At 45.3% G+C, this 21,422-nt stretch overlaps 1 protein-coding gene across 1 annotated transcript in view; it reads left to right on the plus strand.

Moving 5' to 3' along the window:
• The window catches only part of frmd3 (FERM domain containing 3), a 72,084-nt gene that overhangs the window by 47,587 nt on the left and 3,075 nt on the right, over positions 1-21,422 (plus strand). The window contains exons 11-15 of the mRNA XM_083784479.1: positions 3,203-3,291; positions 6,343-6,417; positions 7,522-7,590; positions 8,387-8,511; positions 21,119-21,362. Of these exons, the coding sequence (XP_083640605.1) occupies positions 3,203-3,291; positions 6,343-6,417; positions 7,522-7,590; positions 8,387-8,511; positions 21,119-21,362 (602 nt within the window). The remainder of the gene's footprint in view (positions 1-3,202; positions 3,292-6,342; positions 6,418-7,521; positions 7,591-8,386; positions 8,512-21,118; positions 21,363-21,422) is intronic.

Below are 21,422 nucleotides of genomic sequence, written 5' to 3' on the forward strand. Positions count from 1 at the left end.
CAAAGTCATGGAATTCATATTGTTCCAAAAGTGCTCTAATGTCAGATATACAGTATCTGGTACATCCTGTTGGTTGTGAGCTCTGTGTTTACTGTAGATCTAAGCTTCCTTCGATTGCTGCTCTGCTACAATTTCCCCAAATTCTGCTTCTCACATTCCACTTTGACCTAACCAAGCTTTGTGTCACATTCTTCAGTCGTCTGCTTTTATATATACATTCATATGGACATATTCACAACAGGCCACTCCTGTATTAAATTTGACTATGCTTTGTTATATAAGCTGAGTTATTTCTTATTTCTCAAAACCAATCAATCAATCAATGTCACGTGCTCTTCATTGCAGAAGCATCATCTCTGCTTAGTCTGTCTTTCTGCCCGTCTGTTTGTCTGTCTGTCTGTCTGGCAACTCATGTATGGCTGAAGATGCAGTTTTATGCTTTGTTTTTGTCTCTTCTCTCTGTGTATATACATATTCATCACTGGTGAGTAAACACACTCTCACACACAAACACATTTAAAAGAACATTGCATTTGAGTCACGCTCCAATCCTCAAGTAGACACCTCCTCTCAAAGCTTCCTTGAATGAATATACGGTAGTTCCTCTTACCTGCCCCATCCTCTCAACAGTTGGCCTCTCCTGTGTTGTTTTCTCATTTGGTCACTGTTTGAATCCTCTGTATTGCGTGGTACACACCGTCTGCACACTCTAAGTTAAATGAATGCAGAGCATTTTAGTTTGTGTGATCCAATTTTATTTGATATATTTGACGTCAATCTCCTTTCAGCTTCTCTTTAGTTTCATACTTTAATTCAATTTGATGTCGCAGTCTGTCCTGATCGCCCTTTACATGTCGACTGCTATTTCTGTTTATTTGTTGCAGTTTTGTATTATTTATTTTAATTGGTGATATCATTCAGTGGTCAAGAATGAATCATATTATTCAGTTTGAGCAATTCTGTAATTACTTCAACTATGAAAGTATGTGTACATGACATACATATCCCCTCGTCATCATGATTGTGTGTTTATGATCATCTCGGAGAAACATAGATTATGCAATGAAATCATGCACAATCTACTGTATCACTGCTCATGCAATATTTTAGCAATTGTAAGTTCATCACATAATATATCATAAAATATTATTTATTGACAAAACCGTTTAGCTGTACACTGAAATTATTATGTGTGTGTGTGTGTGTGTGTGTGTGTGTGTGTGTGTGTGTGTGTGTGTGTGTGTGTGTGTGTGTGTGTGTGTGTGTGTGTGTGTGTGTGTGTGTGTGTGTGTGTGTGTGTGTGTGTGTGTGTGTGTGTGTGTGTGTGTGTGTGCGCGTGCCTGCCTCTGCGTGTGCACGTTTACGTTTGTGAAGGTATATGTCTTTCAGTGATCTATGCTGAGCTCCATCATGAACTGAATCATGCATTGATGTTTTAATCTGTTCTTCTGATTAGCTTCTAACACTTTGTGGCAGGTCACTGCATGACATCTGTCATTGCCCTCACTCCTTACTGTACGCCAGCTCATCTGTCTCACTTTGAATGGATAAGATAATGTAATGTAAGCTAAGATAAGATAAGATAACAGAAGATGGTCTTCATTAAATTGGTCGACACCGCAGCAGCAGTGCAAGTGCAACAAAGTAATACAATCAAAATATAGAATAACTTAATACTACAGTAATAAAGATGGAACGTCTTTCAGCATCTGCAGGCCTCATGAAATATGAAATAGAAATATGATTATTATCATCCCCAAAACTGCTTATAGCCAGATGGTAAATGCTTATCCATTACTGTCCTCAATGTCATACTGTTGCTCCCATCTGTGCGGGGACCATTTTCTGCCCACAATGGTAATGATGTGGATCATCATGGTGGGTTTCCATAAAGGCCATAAAGGTAGAACAGTGTCTTCGCTTGCATATTTTGTAATTATTGAGAATCTACGTGTCGTTCAAAGTGGGACGAGAAAGCATGGTATGGTGTAGGTGTTTGTACACCCTGGGCTGGTAGCAGAATATATCTACAGTATAACCACACACGCACGCACACACACACACACACACACACACACACACACACACAGCAAGTGCTGCACATGTGTGTTCCAGTCACAATGTAGCCAGCTGCAATAATAATTTAGTGGATTACCTTATGCTGTCCCATAACAATGAGGGGGTTGAGTAACAAAGCTGAGGCACTACTCAAAGGTCATTCTGTGTGTGTGTGTGTGTGTGTGTGTGTGTGTGTGTGTGTGTGTGTGTGTGTGTGTGTGTGTGTGTGTGTGTGTGTGTGTGTGTGTGTGTGTGTGTGTGTGTGTGTGTGTGTGTGTGTGCGCGTGTGTGTGTGATGAGGTTGGCTAAAATATAGTGGATATCGTTTAAAGCTCTATTGGGTTCCCCCCAAATGTATGTCAGTCAGGATGCAAAGTGGGACGTGGGCCACAAGGATTATGTTTCTGTGCCTGTTACAGTAACTCACTCCCATCGTGCCATGTTATTGATCTACACACTGCCTCATCACTTCCTCCCTATATCTCCCTCTCCCTCTCCCTCACTCTCTCTCCTTACCTCCCACACCCTCTCTCTTTCTCTCTCCCTCACTCCCTTCCTCCCCCACTATCTTTCTCTCTCCTCCCCTCTCTTTCACTCTCCCTCCCTCACTCCCTCACTCACTCACTCACTCATTCTCTCTCTCCCCCCCCCTTCGCCCCCCCCCCCCCTCCCCCCCCCTCTCTTCCTCTCTCTCCCAGTTTCAGCATTGATCCGGCTTCTTATAATTGCCAGACACAATGGGCTGATATGTGGACATTTACTGGAATATATCCTTGCTCTTAGCCCATAAAGAGACAGCCTCTCTACGAGCCACAGGCCTTTGTTTTTACTGCTGATGACTGCATGTGGCTAACTGGGTAGATCTGTCTTCCGAACGTGTTGGTACAATGGTGCTTTGGGTCTGTGGGTCAGCGTTATGCACAACTCCCTCTGTGTTCAGCACTGTTCAGCACTTTGTCTCTTCCTGTGTCTTTATTCACTTTTCTTGCAATCTCATTTCTCCCCACTTCTACCGCTATCTCTATTTCTCTCTCTCTCTCTCTCTCTCTCTCCCTCCATCTCTCCTTGTCCTATTGATTCTTCCCCCCCCCCCCCCCCCCCTCTCTCTCTCTCTCTCTCTCTCTCTCTCTAACCCACTGTGCAGAAGAAGCTGGTGTTGACGTTTCACACCTCAACTCCTGCGGCATGTAAACACTTATGGAAGTGTGGGGTGGAGAACCAAGCATTTTACAAGTGAGTTTAGGGTACACACACACACACACACAAACACACACACACACACACACACACACACACACACACACACACACACACACACACACACACACACACACACACACACACACACACACACACACACACACACACACACACACACTATAAAATATGCGTAATTTTCACACTCAGAGTTAAAATAACACACACACACACACACACACACACACACACACACACACACACACACACACACACACACACACACACACACAGAGGGATGCAGGCTATAGGGGTTATGAGCTGGGCTCACAATAGTGGACTCAAGTAGTTCATTACATTTTGTGTTTAACAAATGTAAAATGGGTTACATTCTGTACACTGAGTTACAAATGGATAAAACACAATTCCAGGTCATATTTCAATTTCTGCTTAAGGCCGTTTCAGACAGGGAATGACTGGAGCGCCTTGGTAATTCATTTTTAATGATAGGTGTGCGTTTATTGTAGACAAGCTGAGAAGTTGAGGGGCAAGCCCATGAAATGGTTGCGCACATGCTCGTTTATGGACGCGCCTGTGGGTGACTAGACCTACCTGTGGGTGACTAGACCTGTGGGTGACTAGACCTGTGGGTGACTAGACCTGTGGGTGACTAGACCTACCTGTGGGTGACTAGACCTGTGGGTGACTAGACCTGTGGGTGACTAGACCTGTGGGTGACTAGACCTGCCTGTGGGTGACTAGACCTGCCTGTGGGTGACTAGACCTGTGGGTGACTAGACCTGCCTGTGGGTGACTAGACCTGTGGGTGACTAGACCTGTGGGTGACTAGACCTGTGGGTGACTAGACCTGTGGGTGACTAGACCTGTGGGTGACTAGACCTGCCTGTGGGTGACTAGACCTGTGGGTGACTAGACCTGTGGGTGACTAGACCTGTGGGTGACTAGACCTGTGGGTGACTAGACCTGTGGGTGACTAGACCTGCCTGTGGGTGACTAGACCTGTGGGTGACTAGACCTGTGGGTGACTAGACCTGTGGGTGACTAGACCTGTGGGTGACTAGACCTGTGGGTGACTAGACCTGTGGGTGACTAGACCTGCCTGTGGGTGACTAGACCTGTGGGTGACTAGACCTGCCTGTGGGTGACTAGACCTGCCTGTGGGTGACTAGACCTGCCTGTGGGTGACTAGACCTGCCTGTGGGTGACTAGACCTGCCTGTGGGTGACTAGACCTGCCTGTGGGTGACTAGACCTGCCTGTGGGTGACTAGACCTGCCTGTGGGTGACTAGACCTGCCTGTGGGTGACTAGACCTGTGGGTGACTAGACCTGCCTGTGGGTGACTAGACCTGTGGGTGACTAGACCTGTGGGTGACTAGACCTGCCTGTGGGTGACTAGACCTGTGGGTGACTAGACCTGCCTGTGGGTGACTAGACCTGTGGGTGACTAGACCTGGATTTTGGTGAGATGTTTTTAATGGCAAGGCAAGGCAAGGCAATTTTATTTATATAGCACCTTTCATACACAAGGGAATTCAAAGTGCTTTACAGAATAAAAACAAATAGAGTGCAACAGTGCACTTTAAATGAATACAGATTATAATAGATACAATTAAAATAAGATATAGGAGCATATATATTACAACAAATACTCCCACCTTTATTAGAAACACAGCTAATTTAAAGTCCAGGCAAGACCTAGCTGTTATTAGTAGACATCACTGGGATATGCAATGTTAAATAAATAAGTTTTTAAATTGGACTTAAAAAACGGCTTTGGTTGGGGATTTCCTAATGAAACCTGGAATGTTATTCCAGGTTTGTGGTGCATAATGGTGAAATGCTGCTTCACCATGTTTTGTTCCAGCTATCGGGTGAACTATCAGTAGGCCAGCCTCAGATGACCTAATGCTACGCGTCCCTCATGAGCAGATCACTGATCCAGACGAGAACGCCTGCGTCAGTCACTCCCCGTCTTAAACGACCTTTATATATTTCCTGTATTATCAAGAGACCTTTGTGTGTGTGTGTGTGTGTGTGTGTGTGTGTGTGTATGTGTGTTCCCCATGCTTTTCTTGGCTGTGTCCAAACTCAATTCAATCTAATTTGATTAAGGAGCTTGGATGTTTCACTCTCGGGCCTCTCACACAGACGCACGCACGCACGCATGCACGCATGCACGCACACACACACACACACACACACACACACACACACACACACACACACACACACACACACACACACACACCGTGGACAGTGGAGTGTATGCGCCCTGGTATCATAACATCAGTGCTGAGTGTCAGGAACCTGGTCTGATGTGATAGATGATCTGTACAGTATAGTATTTCAAAGTGCTACGTGGGACACTCTGCTTAGCAAGACCCTCCAATCTAGTGTGTCCAGTATGTCGCTGACACCAGAGCCATCTAATAGAAGACTATGATATTGAGGGGGCAGCAACTCTACATCTGACCTCAAACCCTTAGATCTCCATATATGGAGCTGACCTGTTCTCACATTCATGTTGATCCCTCCCCACCCATCCTTCCTGTTCTGACATTACATATGTTGATCTGACCTTATCAAACCCTGTACACTCAAGACACGCTCCATATATGGCCAGTACAGAATTCATTCCATATGTTGATCTGACCCCCTATGCCAAAGTGCCAGCGCTCGCACCCAGGGGGACATCGCCCTTTAGGGGGAGGACGCTTACTCTTACTGGTTAGATAATAACTTCTTCAAATTAAATCAAACATCGCAAAATATGAGTCGAAAGTTTTAAATTAAATGTAGCTTATACCCCTATCATGTGATATTCTACTTCGGTACAGGATAACAACAAATATTACAAGGACCACTACAGAAAATTGCAGATGAACATGTAATATCTAGGATTATAGACAGTAGACTGCACTATTACTGAATATCCCTATAACAAAGTGTCCACAATTCCACACATACTGTACACATACACTGTCCATGTACTGGATTTTGACCCAGTCTATAGTTTTAATCTCTTCTTTGCCTCCCCCTCTCTCTGACCCAATCTATTCTACCAGATGTGCTAAGTCAAGTCAGATAAAGACAGTATCCAGCAGCAACATTTTCTTCAAGGGAAGCAGGTTCAGATACAGGTGAGTGTGGTCAATAAAACCTTTTGAGAGATGGCATTCCCAGGTGGGACGAAATCCGGGCACGGTGGAGACGTATAGTCGTGACGTATTATCTTCCGTCGTGGCTTATTATTCAATACGTCGCAGCTTAAATAATAATTCGCCACGACTTAATAATAATTCGTCGCAGCGTTAAGAATCCGTCGTGTGGTGCCGGGCCCGGGCGTGTGGGCCGATCGCCGCGCACGATGTGCGCGGAAAGGCATGCCTTTCAATACCACCAAATACCTATAACCTATTACGTCGCAAACGGGTAGATATAGCCCCGACGAGTGCCGCGACGAGTCCTCACGCCACGACGGATTCTTAACGCTGCGACGTATAATTCAAAACACGCTGCGACGTAAAAAAAAAAGCCCCGACTTAAAATGATTCAGTCGCAACCTAGGTCGAACGTCGTTCTGAGAGATCGCCCTCTCTCGGCATTCCACACTCCATTTTATTGAGGCATAAGCCTTCAATATATTAGTTTATAATATAGAACTTTGCAAGTCAGTTAATCTGAAATATGGAATCCTGACAAAACCACTACATAACCGCTGTAGTGGCATGACTTGGCCATGGTTTTCCTAAATCATTTGAAACATATCCTTACTTTACAAACTTCACACTGCACAATAAACACCAAGAAGCTTAGTGCTTCTTCGCCGTCAATCAGTTGATTCTTCACTCAATCAGTCATGAGTGAAACTGCCCGGGTTAATTTTTTTATGTTTGGAACACCATTTTTATTTGATGCAATATAAAAAAAAGTCCAAGGGAATTCAGAATGGGGGGAAAAAACACGTAGAATGTGTAAATATCGTCAGACTTCGGTGCTCTACATACAACATCAGAAGTTCAGAACACATGCTGAAGCAGTGTCATTGAATTGACGGCATGGTCAGTAGGTGAACAGGTGAGAAGTCCACATTCGGAAGATCTGCCGATGCGTCAAACTATACAGTAAATACCCATATTCATGTCCAGTAAAAATCTGTCTCAATAACAATAGGCTATGGCTGACCCTCCTGGTGTGTGTGTGCGTGTGTGTGTGTGTGTGTGTGTGTGTGTGTCCTCTCTCAGTGGAAGAGTTGCCAAAGAAGTGATAGAAGCCAGTTCAAAGATTCAGAGAGAACCTCCAGAGGTGCGCAGGTAAGATTCCGGTTGTGCAATACTACTAACACGCACGCATGCACACACACACACACACACACACACACACACACACACACACACACACACACACACACACACACACACACACACACACACACACACACACACACACTAAGCTATTCTTGTAGTCGTAGTAAATTTTCACCACCTGCTTGTTGTTGGACATACTGTATACGGTAGAAGTCCTCTTTCCAGCAGAACACACAAGGGATTTAGCAACTAGAGCAGTTATTTAAGAAAGCGTTTGGTGTGAAACGGGGTCATTGGGGCGGTGCAGGTATACAAGGACCTGAACACCACCATGGAGACTGAGGTTTCATTCCTCCGCAGTGACTTTGGTCTGGCCGGAACACTGCTACAAAGACAATTGGCTGTGTTCACATGGAGGGTGACCTCTGTTGCTGCTAGTGACTGCAACACTTTGTCCAGGTGCGTGTTCAGCAGAGAGCAGGACTGGGATTCATGTTGTTATGCCCTCCTGGTGAAACCCCTGACTGGCAGGTGTAAAAACATAGCTGGCAACTCCACATGTATCGAAGAAGATGTGGTTGTTCTGCACCCTCCCTAACCAAACGCTGACCTTTGGGAGAAAATGATAAAACGCTGGCATTTGGGATAAAAAACCCCAACAACAGTCAAATATATTGTATGGAGATCTCGGATGTCATCGATATGATGTCATAGTGCCTAAGTAACTATGTCTTATCACCTATCCTGTGACTGCTTAACCTATAATATGTAAACCCTATCCTGTGGATATTTGTGTTTGCAGAGCCCAGTTTGGACAGAGCAGGAGTTATAATTCTCTGAGTCATAAGAACCTCATCATGAACATGGAGCCGCTGGTGCCTGCACTGCCCTCCACTAACGAGTATGAGGAGACCGCCCCGGAAAATGGTAGGAGGCACATGGGACATCACACTGGAATTCATATTGCCTGATTTGAGGAGAAACACATGCATTTGGATGCACGCACGCACGCACGCACGCACGCACATTTCAACAAATAAAAAACATATTGTACGTATGTGGAAAGAATTGGAGGAAGTACTTCCTTGGGAGACTGAAATCTTGCACTGATCAGTACAGATGTTCGTGAGATTATCTTCACACACACAGTCATAGACACACTCACAGAACCTCTCTACACCAGTAAAAATAAGATAAGATTCACTTTAACACTTTAATAATGAATTGTATTTTATCTATTTATTATGGATGGTTCTCCACTACGCCACTACGCCCTCCACACACTACTGGTCTTTGTAAATCTTCTCTATAAATAAAGTTAGATTAAATTTGATTTACGGTTTATAAAATGTTTCCGTAAAACTATATGTAAGCTTGCATGCACTCATACACACTTAACACACACACACACACACACACACACACGCGCATGTCGCGCAATGCATACGCATGCACACACGCACGCACACACACACACACACACACACACACGTACGCTCACACAAACACAGCAAGAAGTAGCATAAATTGTAGTAAAACATGGATGTGTTTATGGAAGCAACTTTCACCTCTGCACTGACAATGACACCTGAACCACACAAACACACTCATGCAAACGTGCGCGCACACACACACGCACACGCACTCAGTTTACTTGCACATTTTCACTCAAAGTACAATAATAGAAATAAGCTGTCAAGCTTTGTGTTTTGTGATTTTGACAGATATGTTTTGTTAATAGAAACATGCATTAACAAGTAAATAACTGCTGTCAAAACAAATATGTGGCACCAATTTTATGTCCACAATGCATCTTCAGATGTGGCCTATGGGAGCACACGCAATTGTGCGTGCAAACACACACACACACACGCACGCGACCACAGCGTAAATTGAGAAGCTGATGCTGCCTTCTGTCCTTCCGCCTGTTTCCCCAGAGATACTAATCACAGTTGGCTAAAAATATCCTTCACATGATGCTCCCTGAGGAAACCTCCATGCTTGTTGTGCATGTGCGTACATGCATGATTGTCTATGTATGTGTACACACATACACAGTACACACTGTGACGTCATGGAAGCAGAGCCAGGATCCCAGCTTGTGTTAGTTTTAATGAAAATTGAATTAGCACGTACCATATTTATTTGGATCCCTTGAGGCTGTGTGTGTGTGTGTGTGTGTGGGTGTGTGTGTGTGTGTGTTTGTCAGTGTAGAGGTGAAAGTTGCTTCCATAAACACATCCATGTTTGACTCAATTTATGCTACTTCTTGCTGTGTTTGTGTGTGGGTGCGTGCATGCGTATGTATTGCGTGGTGTGTGTGTGTGTGTGTGTGTGTGTGTGTGTGTGTGTGTGTGTGTGTGTGTGTGTGTGTGTGTGTGTGTGTGTGTGTGTGTGTGTGTGTGTGTGTGTGTGTGTGTGTGTGTGTGTGTGTGTGTGTGTGTGTGTGTGTGTGTGTGTGTGTGTGTGCTTACGATTTACAGAAACATTTTATAAACCGTAAATCAAATCAAATCTTTATTTATAGAGCAGAAGACCAGTAGTCAACCAAAATGCTGTACAAGGTCAGAAAAAGTGAAAGGAGCATTCAGTGATTTGGGAACCCCCCCGGTCCGCCCCGGTAACAACATGTGGAACCCACCCGGTCCGCCCCGGTAACAACATGTGGAACCCACCCGGTCCGCCCCGGTAACATGTGGAACCCACCCGGTCCGCCCCGGTAACATGTGGAACCCACCCGGTCCACCCCGGTAACAACATGTGGAACCCACCCGGTCCGCCCCGGTAACAACATGTGGAACCCACCCGGTCCGCCCCGGTAACATGTGGAACCCACCCGGTCCGCCCCGGTAACAACATGTGGAACCCACCCGGTCCGCCCCGGTAACATGTGGAACCCACCTGGTCCGCCCCGGTAACATGTGGAACCCACCCGGTCCGCCCCAGTAACAACATGTGGAACCCACCCGGTCCGCCCCAGTAACAACATGTGGAACCCACCCGGTCCGCCCCAGTAACAACATGTGGAACCCACCCGGTCCGCCCCGGTAACACATGCACATGCACACACTACAGTGGGAGGACACGCGACAGGCCAACAGCACACACACACCAAGGCCCGCCCCCTTTCCATCATGATTGGTGGAAGGCCCCTCTCTATCCTGATTGGATGAAGGCTGGGCCACCTAGCCAAAAAACGAAACCTAAGGTTTTTTGACCCCCAGGAGTTAACTGGGGACAGGGAGGAAGCACACTCTATAGTAGAGAGGATTATCACAACAAAACAAAATAATAAGTGATATTTGTCACTGAATATACCTTTAAATAGCATGATATAACAAGTTAACACAACATCGATATCAGTTCATTATGTCACATCACAACAAAAGACAGCAATTACACAATTAAGCCGCACATATACTGTAAGCCAAAATACAATCCAAAGACTTAAGGGCCAGGGTTTTATGATCAGACAGAGTTAAGGAGCGAGCAGATTTAATATGTAGGGGCAGACCTGTAGTTACTGCAGTTGACCCTGTAGGTGTACCGTGTATGGGTCTATAAGGACTGATAGATACTGGGGAGCCAGCCCATTTAGAGCTTTATAAACAAATAATAAAATATTAAAATCATGATAACAAAAGAATGGGGAACTGTGTATATTATTAAACTGAATCTGTAGAGCCAATCGGTTAAAAATTCCAAATTGGGAAAAGGTGTTTGGAATCAGTTCATTATGTCACATCACAGTTTTACAGGTGTAAAGCAAATAAGACAATCAGTATATATACTTTTTCATGCACGCTCCATCGTCTTGCAGTATTCCGTGAGAAGAGAGAGGACAGAGGTAGAGTGAGAACAACGGGAAAGAGAGAAAAGTGGTTACATTGAGCGAATAAAGATACTGTATATATTTGACAGTACCCTTGTGGGAGAAGCATATGTTTTGACTTTATTGGAGGCAGCCATTTTGCACTTATGTCATAGTTGGGGGGGAATGTTGCCAATGATCAAATAAGTGAGGGTGCCTTCTTAAGGTTGTTTGACATGACGTCATTGTGGTGTGGTGTATGATAGCTTCTAACAGATGCTGAAAGACGTTAAAGTGCGAGTTAAGGCACCAGTGTGGCCTATACCTATATCCATCAGCTTAGCTCCCGACAACAGGCTTATAGCTGAACTTGGATCAGCTTCCCCCCCATGAGAGTGTTTGTGAGAAGAGGGCAGAGAAGGGCAAGGGCTAGAGAAAGGTCAAGGCTTGATTTATACTTTGCTGCATGGCGTGCGCAGTGTTGCGCGTCGGAAATAGAAGATCTACAAGCTCACAATGCAGTCTGCTGAGATGCATCGTGAGCTTGTCGATTGGATACTTTCAGCACTGGCGCAAAAGAGGCAGGTGCCGGAGAGCTCAGGAAAGCACTGTTAAATCAGCATAGGTTAGGTCTCCCCAGGAGGGGAAGGTACAGTATGTTTAGGTCTCCCCAGGAGGGGAAGGTACAGTATGTTTAGGTCTCCCCAGGAGGGGAAGGTACAGTATGTTTAGGTCTCCCCAGGAGGGGAAGGTACAGTATGTTTAGGTCTCCCCAGGACTCAGGAGGGGAAGGTACAGTATGTTTAGGTCTCCCCAGGAGGGGAAGGTACAGTATGTTTAGGTCTCCCCAGGAGGGGAAGGTACAGTATGTTTAGGTCTCCCCAGGAGGGGAAGGTACAGTATGTTTAGGTCTCCCCAGGAGGGGAAGGTACAGTATGTTTAGGTCTCCCCAGGAGGGGAAGGTACAGTATGTTTAGGTCTCCCCAGGACTCAGGAGGGGAAGGTACAGTATGTTTAGGTCTCCCCAGGAGGGGAAGGTACAGTATGTTTAGGTCTCCCCAGGAGGGGAAGGTACAGTATGTTTAGGTCTCCCCAGGAGGGGAAGGTACAGTATGTTTAGGTCTCCCCAGGAGGGGAAGGTACAGTATGTTTAGGTCTCCCCAGGAGGGGAAGGTACAGTATGTTTAGGTCTCCCCAGGACTCAGGAGGGGAAGGTACAGTATGTTTAGGTCTCCCCAGGACTCAGGAGGGGAAGGTACAGTATGTTTAGGCCTCCCCAGGAGGGGAAGGTACAGTATGTTTAGGTCTCCCCAGGAGGGGAAGGTATACAGTATGTTTAGGTCTCCCCAGGAGGGGAAGGTACAGTATGTTTAGGCCTCCCCAGGAGGGGAAGGTACAGTATGTTTAGGTCTCCCCAGGAGGGGAAGGTATACAGTATGTTTAGGTCTCCCCAGGAGGGGAAGGTACAGTATGTTTAGGTCTCCCCAGGAGGGGAAGGTATACAGTATGTTTAGGTCTCCCCAGGAGGGGAAGGTACAGTATGTTTAGGTCTCCCCGGGAGGGGAAGGTACAGTATGTTTAGGTCTCCCCAGGAGGGGAAGGTATACAGTATGTTTAGGTCTCCCCAGGAGGGGAAGGTATACAGTATGTTTAGGTCTCCCCAGGAGGGGAAGGAACAGTATGTTTAGGTCTCCCCAGGAGGGGAAGGTATACAGTATGTTTAGGTCTCCCCAGGAGGGGAAGGTATACAGTATGTTTAGGTCTCCCCAGGAGGGGAAGGAACAGTATGTTTAGGTCTCCCCAGGAGGGGAAGGTACAGTATGTTTAGGTCTCCCCAGGAGGGGAAGGTACAGTATGTTTAGGTCTCCCCAGGAGGGGAAGGTACAGTATGTTTAGGTCTCCCCAGGAGGGGAAGGAACAGTATGTTTAGGTCTCCCCAGGACTCAGGAGGGGAAGGTACAGTATGTTTAGGTCTCCCCAGGAGGGGAAGGAACAGTATGTTTAGGTCTCCCCAGGACTCAGGAGGGGAAGGTACAGTATGTTTAGGTCTCCCCAGGAGGGGAAGGAACAGTATGTTTAGGTCTCCCCAGGACTCAGGAGGGGAAGGTACAGTATGTTTAGGTCTCCCCAGGACTCAGGAGGGGAAGGTACAGTATGTTTAGGTCTCCCCAGGACTCAGGAGGGGAAGGTACAGTATGTTTAGGCCTCCCCAGGAGGGGAAGGTACAGTATGTTTAGGTCTCCCCAGGAGGGGAAGGTATACAGTATGTTTAGGTCTCCCCAGGAGGGGAAGGTACAGTATGTTTAGGTCTCCCCGGGAGGGGAAGGTATACAGTATGTTTAGGTCTCCCCAGGAGGAGAAGGTACAGTATGTTTAGGTCTCCCCAGGAGGGGAAGGTATACAGTATGTTTAGGTCTCCCCAGGAGGGGAAGGTATACAGTATGTTTAGGTCTCCCCAGGAGGGGAAGGAACAGTATGTTTAGGTCTCCCCAGGAGGGGAAGGTATACAGTATGTTTAGGTCTCCCCAGGAGGGGAAGGTATACAGTATGTTTAGGTCTCCCCAGGAGGGGAAGGAACAGTATGTTTAGGTCTCCCCAGGAGGGGAAGGTACAGTATGTTTAGGTCTCCCCAGGAGGGGAAGGTACAGTATGTTTAGGTCTCCCCAGGAGGGGAAGGAACAGTATGTTTAGGTCTCCCCAGGAGGGGAAGGAACAGTATGTTTAGGCAGAAACAAGGTAGCAAACATACCCTGCAGAGTGAATTTCACTTTGGCCAATCCCCTCTTCCCTATAACATATTCAGCTAGCCAACCATCCAAACATGAATCTGTCCATCCATCCAGTCAAACATACTGTACATACAGTATGTATCCATCTGACCAAACATCCATTGCTCCATCCAACCAAATAATCCATCTATCCAGCCAACCAAACATCCACCATCTATCCATCAGACCAAACATCCAGGACTGAGTTCTGTAAACCTAACTTACTTTTTTATAGCTTACACTATCACTCTCACCCTTCTTCTCTCCATCCTGCTTCTCCTCTGCTTTCCTCCTCGCGTATTCCAATGATCTGCCTCCCTTAAATCCCTCCATGATCCTCCCAGCTCTCGGTCCTTTCTGTCCCCAACACCCTACCTTTCCTCACCTTCCCAGCATCCAGCCTCCTACCATCTCCCCTTACCCACTCTCTTTAGACCTTGACACTAATAAAAGCATCACGTCATAGCAAGCAGTCGTTTTCTCACTCTATTCATAGACCTCTCACACGTCCCCTTTCTCCATCTCTCTCTGTCTACCGACCATCTCTCTCTCTTCGTCTGACCCTGATCCCCATTACAGGAAAAAACTATTCCTTTTTGGCAAAGTCAAAGAGCTGCCTGCTACAGTAACCATTCGAACCATTACCCACATGGTCAGCTTGGGAGTGGCTGAATAATATGATCAAATCAAAGTGCCTTTTGAACCAATTACAAAATATTCAATGTTCAATCTACGTAATAAAATAAATAACATTTGCAAGCACTTTGTTCTGCCCCATATTTCTTTATACTGTGTAGGTTACCTAATAAAGCGGCAATGTCCTACAAATAATCTTGAAAAGATTTGTTTTGTAAGATAGGGTGACAAAGGACGAAGTAAAGTCACATGAGTGAGACAGAAGAATAATTGCTTTCCTAGTCTCAGCATGGCTATAGGACTTGGGATAAAGTGTCCCCAAGTGCTGCTCTCGGATCACTGCCTATATTCAGAGGACTAATCTGAGCCATTAGAGGGGAAACAAGAAACTGACCCAAGGTCGGTTTCAAGAGGCGACATGACCTTACCCTATTTGTAGAGTTTGTCCCCTGCCTCATCACTGTATAAGCCACACTCACGGATGCATGCATGCACGCGCATCACTCACTCGCTCGCTCGCTCACTCACGGCCGGGCTACACCGGGGGATTTTGCGCGCGTTTGTGCGCACAGTGCGTATGCGTTTACTGCGCGCGTACAGTGCGTTTGGACCAATATATGTCAATGATACCAGCTACACCAGACGCACGGATACCGCGGGCCACAGATACGCGTGCTCTAAAAATAGGATCGGTTCTTCTTTTTTTTACGTGCGTATGCCCCCGTGCGCGCGTATCTATATATCTTCCCGGAAGGTACCGCACAAATCTGCCACGCGCCACAGATCTGGTGTAGCCGGGGCATTTCACACGCGTACTTCGCAGTGCGCTTACGTCAAAACGCACACATGCCCGGTGTAGCTTGGCCGTTACTCACTCTCGCGTGCGCGCGCATGTGTGTGCGTGCATGCGTGCATGTGTGTGCGCGTACTTACAGTTTGTGCATTTGTGCAGAATAAAGTGTTTGATAATGACTGTAGTGAAAATTAAGATGGTTAAAGAAAGATAGACAGAAAGGAAACGACCCTCATCTCATTCTAGACCAGGCCATGACATGCAGGCCTGCCTGTAATCAGAGTTAGATTAGCTCACCCTCAATGATCAGGACCAGCAGGTTAAATATAGAACCTTCAGCTTTGGACCTGATCCTCCTCTAATGCCCCCCACTCACTCTTTGTTAACATCACTGACATTCATAAGAGGGTGTGGGGGTGTGTGTGTGTGTGTGTGTGTGTGTGTGTGTGTGTGTGTGTGTGTGTGCTCGCGTGCGTGTGCGCCTTCATGCCCAGCCCAGTCTCAGAGCTCAGCTGACAGTCTGGTCAGCCTGTTGTGTACTGGATGTGTGTGTGGATCTCACCATAGACAGCTGTCATCAGACAATGGAAGTGCTGCAGGAGCACAGAAACGGCGCTGATGTCGGAGGCGTCCCAAGCGGGCAGAACGGTTTGGGGCCGGCCGTTAGCGACCCGAGTGACATAGCGGACACGGACACCTATGGCAGGGTAGGAGGGCCTCTTGGGCCAGGCGCAGACCCGGAGATGGCGAAGGGGCCACTAGGGACCCAGGAGGTGGGCGAGGCGGGTGAATTGGGGGCCTTGGAAGTGTTCCACCCAGGAGAGAGCGGAGAGGAGCGGGACTCGTCCGTGGCTCTGGTGGACGCCTTGAAGTGCCAGGTGAAGATAACGACTCGCCGCAGCCTGCATCTACGCATAGCCAATCACACCGCACGGGATGTTTACATACGCCTAGTGGGCCACGGCGGGCACATCGCTGGAACCGGTAGGAGACAGAAAAGTACAAATGAATGGTGTAACTATATGTACATTTACTTTAGTGCTGTACTTAAGTACAATTTTGAAGTACTGTATAATGTACTTTACTGGAGTATTGTCGATTGCCAGTACTTTTCCTCGGATCCAAATATTGTGCTTTTACTCCAGTTCTTTTTGAGAACTGTAGTTGGGCTAATACTACTAGTTACAAAACACACAGTAACCACTTTAGCCCTATATACATTTCAGCCATTTGAAAATAGCCGATCTACAAGCAGATCTGCTTGTCGATTCAAAACTTGAAATGTGACATTCTGCAAAATGAGTACTTTTACTTTTGGTAGTTTACGTACATTTTGATACCAATACTTTTGTATGATTGGTGGAAGGCCCCTCTTTATTCTGATTGGATGAAATCTGTGCCACCTAGCCAAAAACGAAACCTAAGGTTTTAACCCAGGTTAACTGGGGACAGGGAGGAACCCCTTACAGTATATGGTCAGCACACTATAGTAGGGAGGATTATCACAAGAAAACAAAAGAATAAGTGATATTTGAATTAAGTGAAATCACTGAATATACCTTTAAGTAAAAAACGTGTGTGGTAACACTTTATATTAAGGTCGTCTTTATAATGCATTATAGCGCATTTATAATGTGCTTATGATGCATTATAAAGGCGACCTTAATATAAAGTGTTACCGTACTTTTTCCACCACTGATGGACATACAGCAGTCAGAGATATTTTTGACTTGCTGGACAAAGTAATTAGTGTGAGGTTTCTATCTGCTCTTTAACTATAGGCTACTAGTAGAATTAGAGAGGTTTTAAATGTAGTGTTTACTTTAAAACATTACATGGAAAGCAAACAATGCGTTACATGGTTGAATGATTAGGGCCAATCGAGACTTATAATGTAGTGTACTGTGTAGATAGGGGTCCTGGAACAAACCAGATTTAACTGGCCTAAAATGCATGGCATTTGTGAAGCTCGCAGATGGCAAGAATCATCCTGGCTTGAATGTGCACCTTTCTCCAGTTCTTTTGTGTCCAAAATGTTGGCGATTTTGGAGTAGGTGCATGCAGTCAGTGTTTACTTTGTCACCACTAAACACAACTTGCAAAGTAATTTACATTTTCCCCATAACCTGAATGGATAGCTGCATGTTTCTAAGGTCGATTATATAATCAGGAGAAACTCTAACTCAGAGGCATGCATGGGCTCATTGTAACTCGAGATTTGGACTATTACTGTATGTAGTGTATGCCATGTATTATTGATTGAGGATTCAGTTCTCAGATTCTGTTTCTGTTATTTCAAGGGGTGAAGCTAGACTGCTAAAAAACTGGGAAAAACAAAAACAAAAAAACATCAAGACATCACTAAAGACAACTAATCCTCAATTAATTAATTTGATCTGGATGGCTCTATTGAGACTGTCCAACAATAGTATTGCTTAAGCACACACATTGGTTTAGCTTAGCAGTTGGGTTGACAGGTTTGTTGGTGCTAAATGCTTGGCAACAACTCCAAGTATCATCTGTCAAACATTCTTAGACTCCCGAGAGAGTGAGCGTGTGCGTGCGTGCACGTGTGTGTGTGTGTGTGTGTGTGTGTGTGTGCATGGATGGATGCACATGAGGGAAAGAGTGCCACATGTTCATGTTTGTATTATACCAACACAGTACAATACTAATAGTCTCTCTAACAGCCCTTTTCACATTTATAACGTGAGTAAGGCTATGGAGTTGCATGGTTGTTTATGGCTATGGGTAGGTGAAGAAATTGAAGTTTTATTGTCTAACAATGTGCCAATTCGGAAAAAGGCATTTTGAACATCAGAATGGTAGCGTTGCTTCATAATGTGATCTAGCTTCAGTTCCTCATGGATTCAATTTAAAAGGCCATTCCCAACTCTTCAAGCAGTTTCACGTGGGTGTGTACAACTACAGAACAATGTCTGAACAGTTTCACGTGAGTGTGTACAACTACAGAACAATGTCTGAACAGTTTCACGTGGGTGTGTACAACTACAGAACAGTTTCACGTGGGTGTGTACAACTACAGAACAATGTCTGAAACTCCCATGTCACCTCTGAGTGTACTTCTAGTCCACGCCTATTTCAGACCACAGCGTGCTTCGCCACAGTGCAGAAACTTTGCCGCACTGCTTTTTGTTGGCTCTGCCTCCTACCACCACGTCACACTTTTGACTGAAACATTTTCAAAATCTTGCTTGAATTTTCTTGGGCATGTACAGTATATGATAGACAGGTATATGTAACATGAATTGGTGCATTGGTGCGTAGTACAAACTAATAATACTATTAGGGCATTTGTTTTGGTGTCGACAATGAGGATGAATGGTGCCTGGTCCAAGTTAAATACACCTGTCAACACAGGCAGAGTACTGGGAAAATCCCTCTCTGTCTCTCTGTCTCCATCTGTCTCCCTCTCTCGGCATGCCGTCTCTCTCTGTGTTTGCGCGGGTGAATGACATGCAGGAATCTAGCGGCTTGCTGTGTGAATCAGCTGATATGAGGATAGGCTAGCCACACTGCAAAATCCTGGGTGTCAGTTGAAATGTGAGTGACTGTGATTGGAACCAGAGGAACTAGGAGTTAAATGAACACTCAGTATTTTACAGTGTAGTTTCTGCTTTTGAGTTGACCGACAGGGAGGGAGAAGTAGAGAATGAGAGAGTGAGATAGTGTTTGTGTGTATGTGCGTGCGTGCATGCGTGCGTGTGTCATAATGGAAAGCGTGATAGATAAAGGCTCTATATGAATGAATCTTTCTCTTCTTTCACCTTCACTATACATTTGATTTTATCTACTTCTGAGATCAACCATTGTTAGTTTTTTTATTGATTAGTCAGACATGTAAACAGCACATGGTGTGGTCCTATGTGTTCAATTCATCATCATAATAACATACATAAATCAACACAATAATACATGTCATCAACAACATGGCTGTCAGCACTGTTTTCACTCCTTTTCTTTCTCACAACTCGTCTTTGAATCAGTTGGCATGGTTACTGATGAGCTACTCGGTGTGGCCTTGGATGTCTTTGGCTGTGAGGTTGTGACATAATACTACTGCAAAAAAAAAAAAAAAAAAAAGAAAAAGATAGCTTTTTTGTCTGCAAAGATCTTAAGATGCCTATTAACTGCTATGGTATTCTATAATGAGTCTGGGTTATTCATAAATTACTGCATAATGCAGAAAAATGCTGGCCATTGTGTGTGAGAGAGAGAGAGAGAGAGAGAGAGAGAGAGAGAGAGAGAGAGAGAGAGAGAGAGAGAGAGAGAGAGAGAGAGAGAGATGTGATGGGAGAAACTGGGAAGGTGTTACTGGTTCAGTTGTACGTCACAGGATATTTAGCCCCTGCAGTAGCTCTCCTAATCCACAGCAGGAAGACAGCTGGGCCTATTTTTACCGCGTGCACACACACACACACACACACACACACACACACACACACACACACACACACACACACACACACACACACACACACACACACACACACACACACACACACACACACACACACACACACACACACACACACACACACACACACACACACACACACACACACACACACACAGAGAGAGAGACACACGTGCGATTATGGAGATCACTGAGGTGACAGTAATGTCTTAACATAGAGCAATGAGTCAACAACACCTCAGGATAAACTGCATTCAAATACACAAAAGGGTCTTTGCTGTGTTGTCATGTCTAGCTAGTTATATTAACAACAATGTATTATTTCTTTAGGCATTTTTATTTAATCACACAAACCAGAAATAGATTACTCATTTAATTATTTATACGTGGCTGGGTATTGGAAATGGCTTGCATTCAGAGCATGACTCATGAGCCAAAGTCTACTATAGGCACTTGGAAGATACAAAAACATGACACAAAGTTCATATATTGTAAAAACATGTCCATAGCATGTACAGTATTAGTTGTTTTTAAATGGTTTGGCAAAGGATTTATGTGTGCGGGGGATTAAATATTGTACTTTGCAAAATAAGTTATATGTATTATTGGAATTTTACATTGTCAATTTAAAAATTAAAATGTTTACTTTCTTCCTACATAACATGAAGTACATTTAGTACAGCATCGCCATCGTGTGGCTGGCATTGTCAACTACAATTTAGGACAGAGAAGGCTATACAAGTAGAGACAACAGTTTAGTGGGCAATATCATAATACTAACTAAATAATAAATGACTTTTATATACCAATAAGACGCCTGAGGGCGAGAAGCGACCTCGCCCTAAAAGGACGATCTGCCCATACAGTGTATGGAGATCCCTGATGTAATCAATATTGGCCAGCTACTCCACATCTGACCTCAAACCCTTAGATCTCCATACTGTATATGGCTCTATATATGCTCTTGCCCAGCAGTCTGCCGTCAATGAGGCGACCTCGCCCTTTAGGGGAGAAGTCGCTTCTTGCCCTTAGGCGTCTTACTGGTATAGACTATGTCGTCATCCTGTATACTCTCTCTCATTCTCCAGGTGTTGTGGCTCTGAAGGACTCAGAACACCTCTCTCCTCTCAAACCCTCGACCACAGCCACTGAGGTGGAACAACCAGGAGCTGAAGTCGGGAAGCCTGTCTCGGGAAATGAACTGCAACCTCCACGTGTTTCCACAGAAACCACAAACCTCCCAACTCAGACGCCAAAAGCAGCATTTGAAGAGGAGGAGGAGGAGGAGGAGGAGACGAGTGGAGCCCTGACCATCTCAGAATTGGTCTACAGGTGTTCATCTAAAGATTTTGTAACAAATATGCCGTTTATTTTATCCAACATCCTCACTTG

Source organism: Protomyctophum parallelum, assembly GCF_964188405.1.
Source record: "Protomyctophum parallelum genome assembly, chromosome: 15".
Lineage (NCBI taxonomy): Eukaryota > Metazoa > Chordata > Actinopteri > Myctophiformes > Myctophidae > Protomyctophum > Protomyctophum parallelum.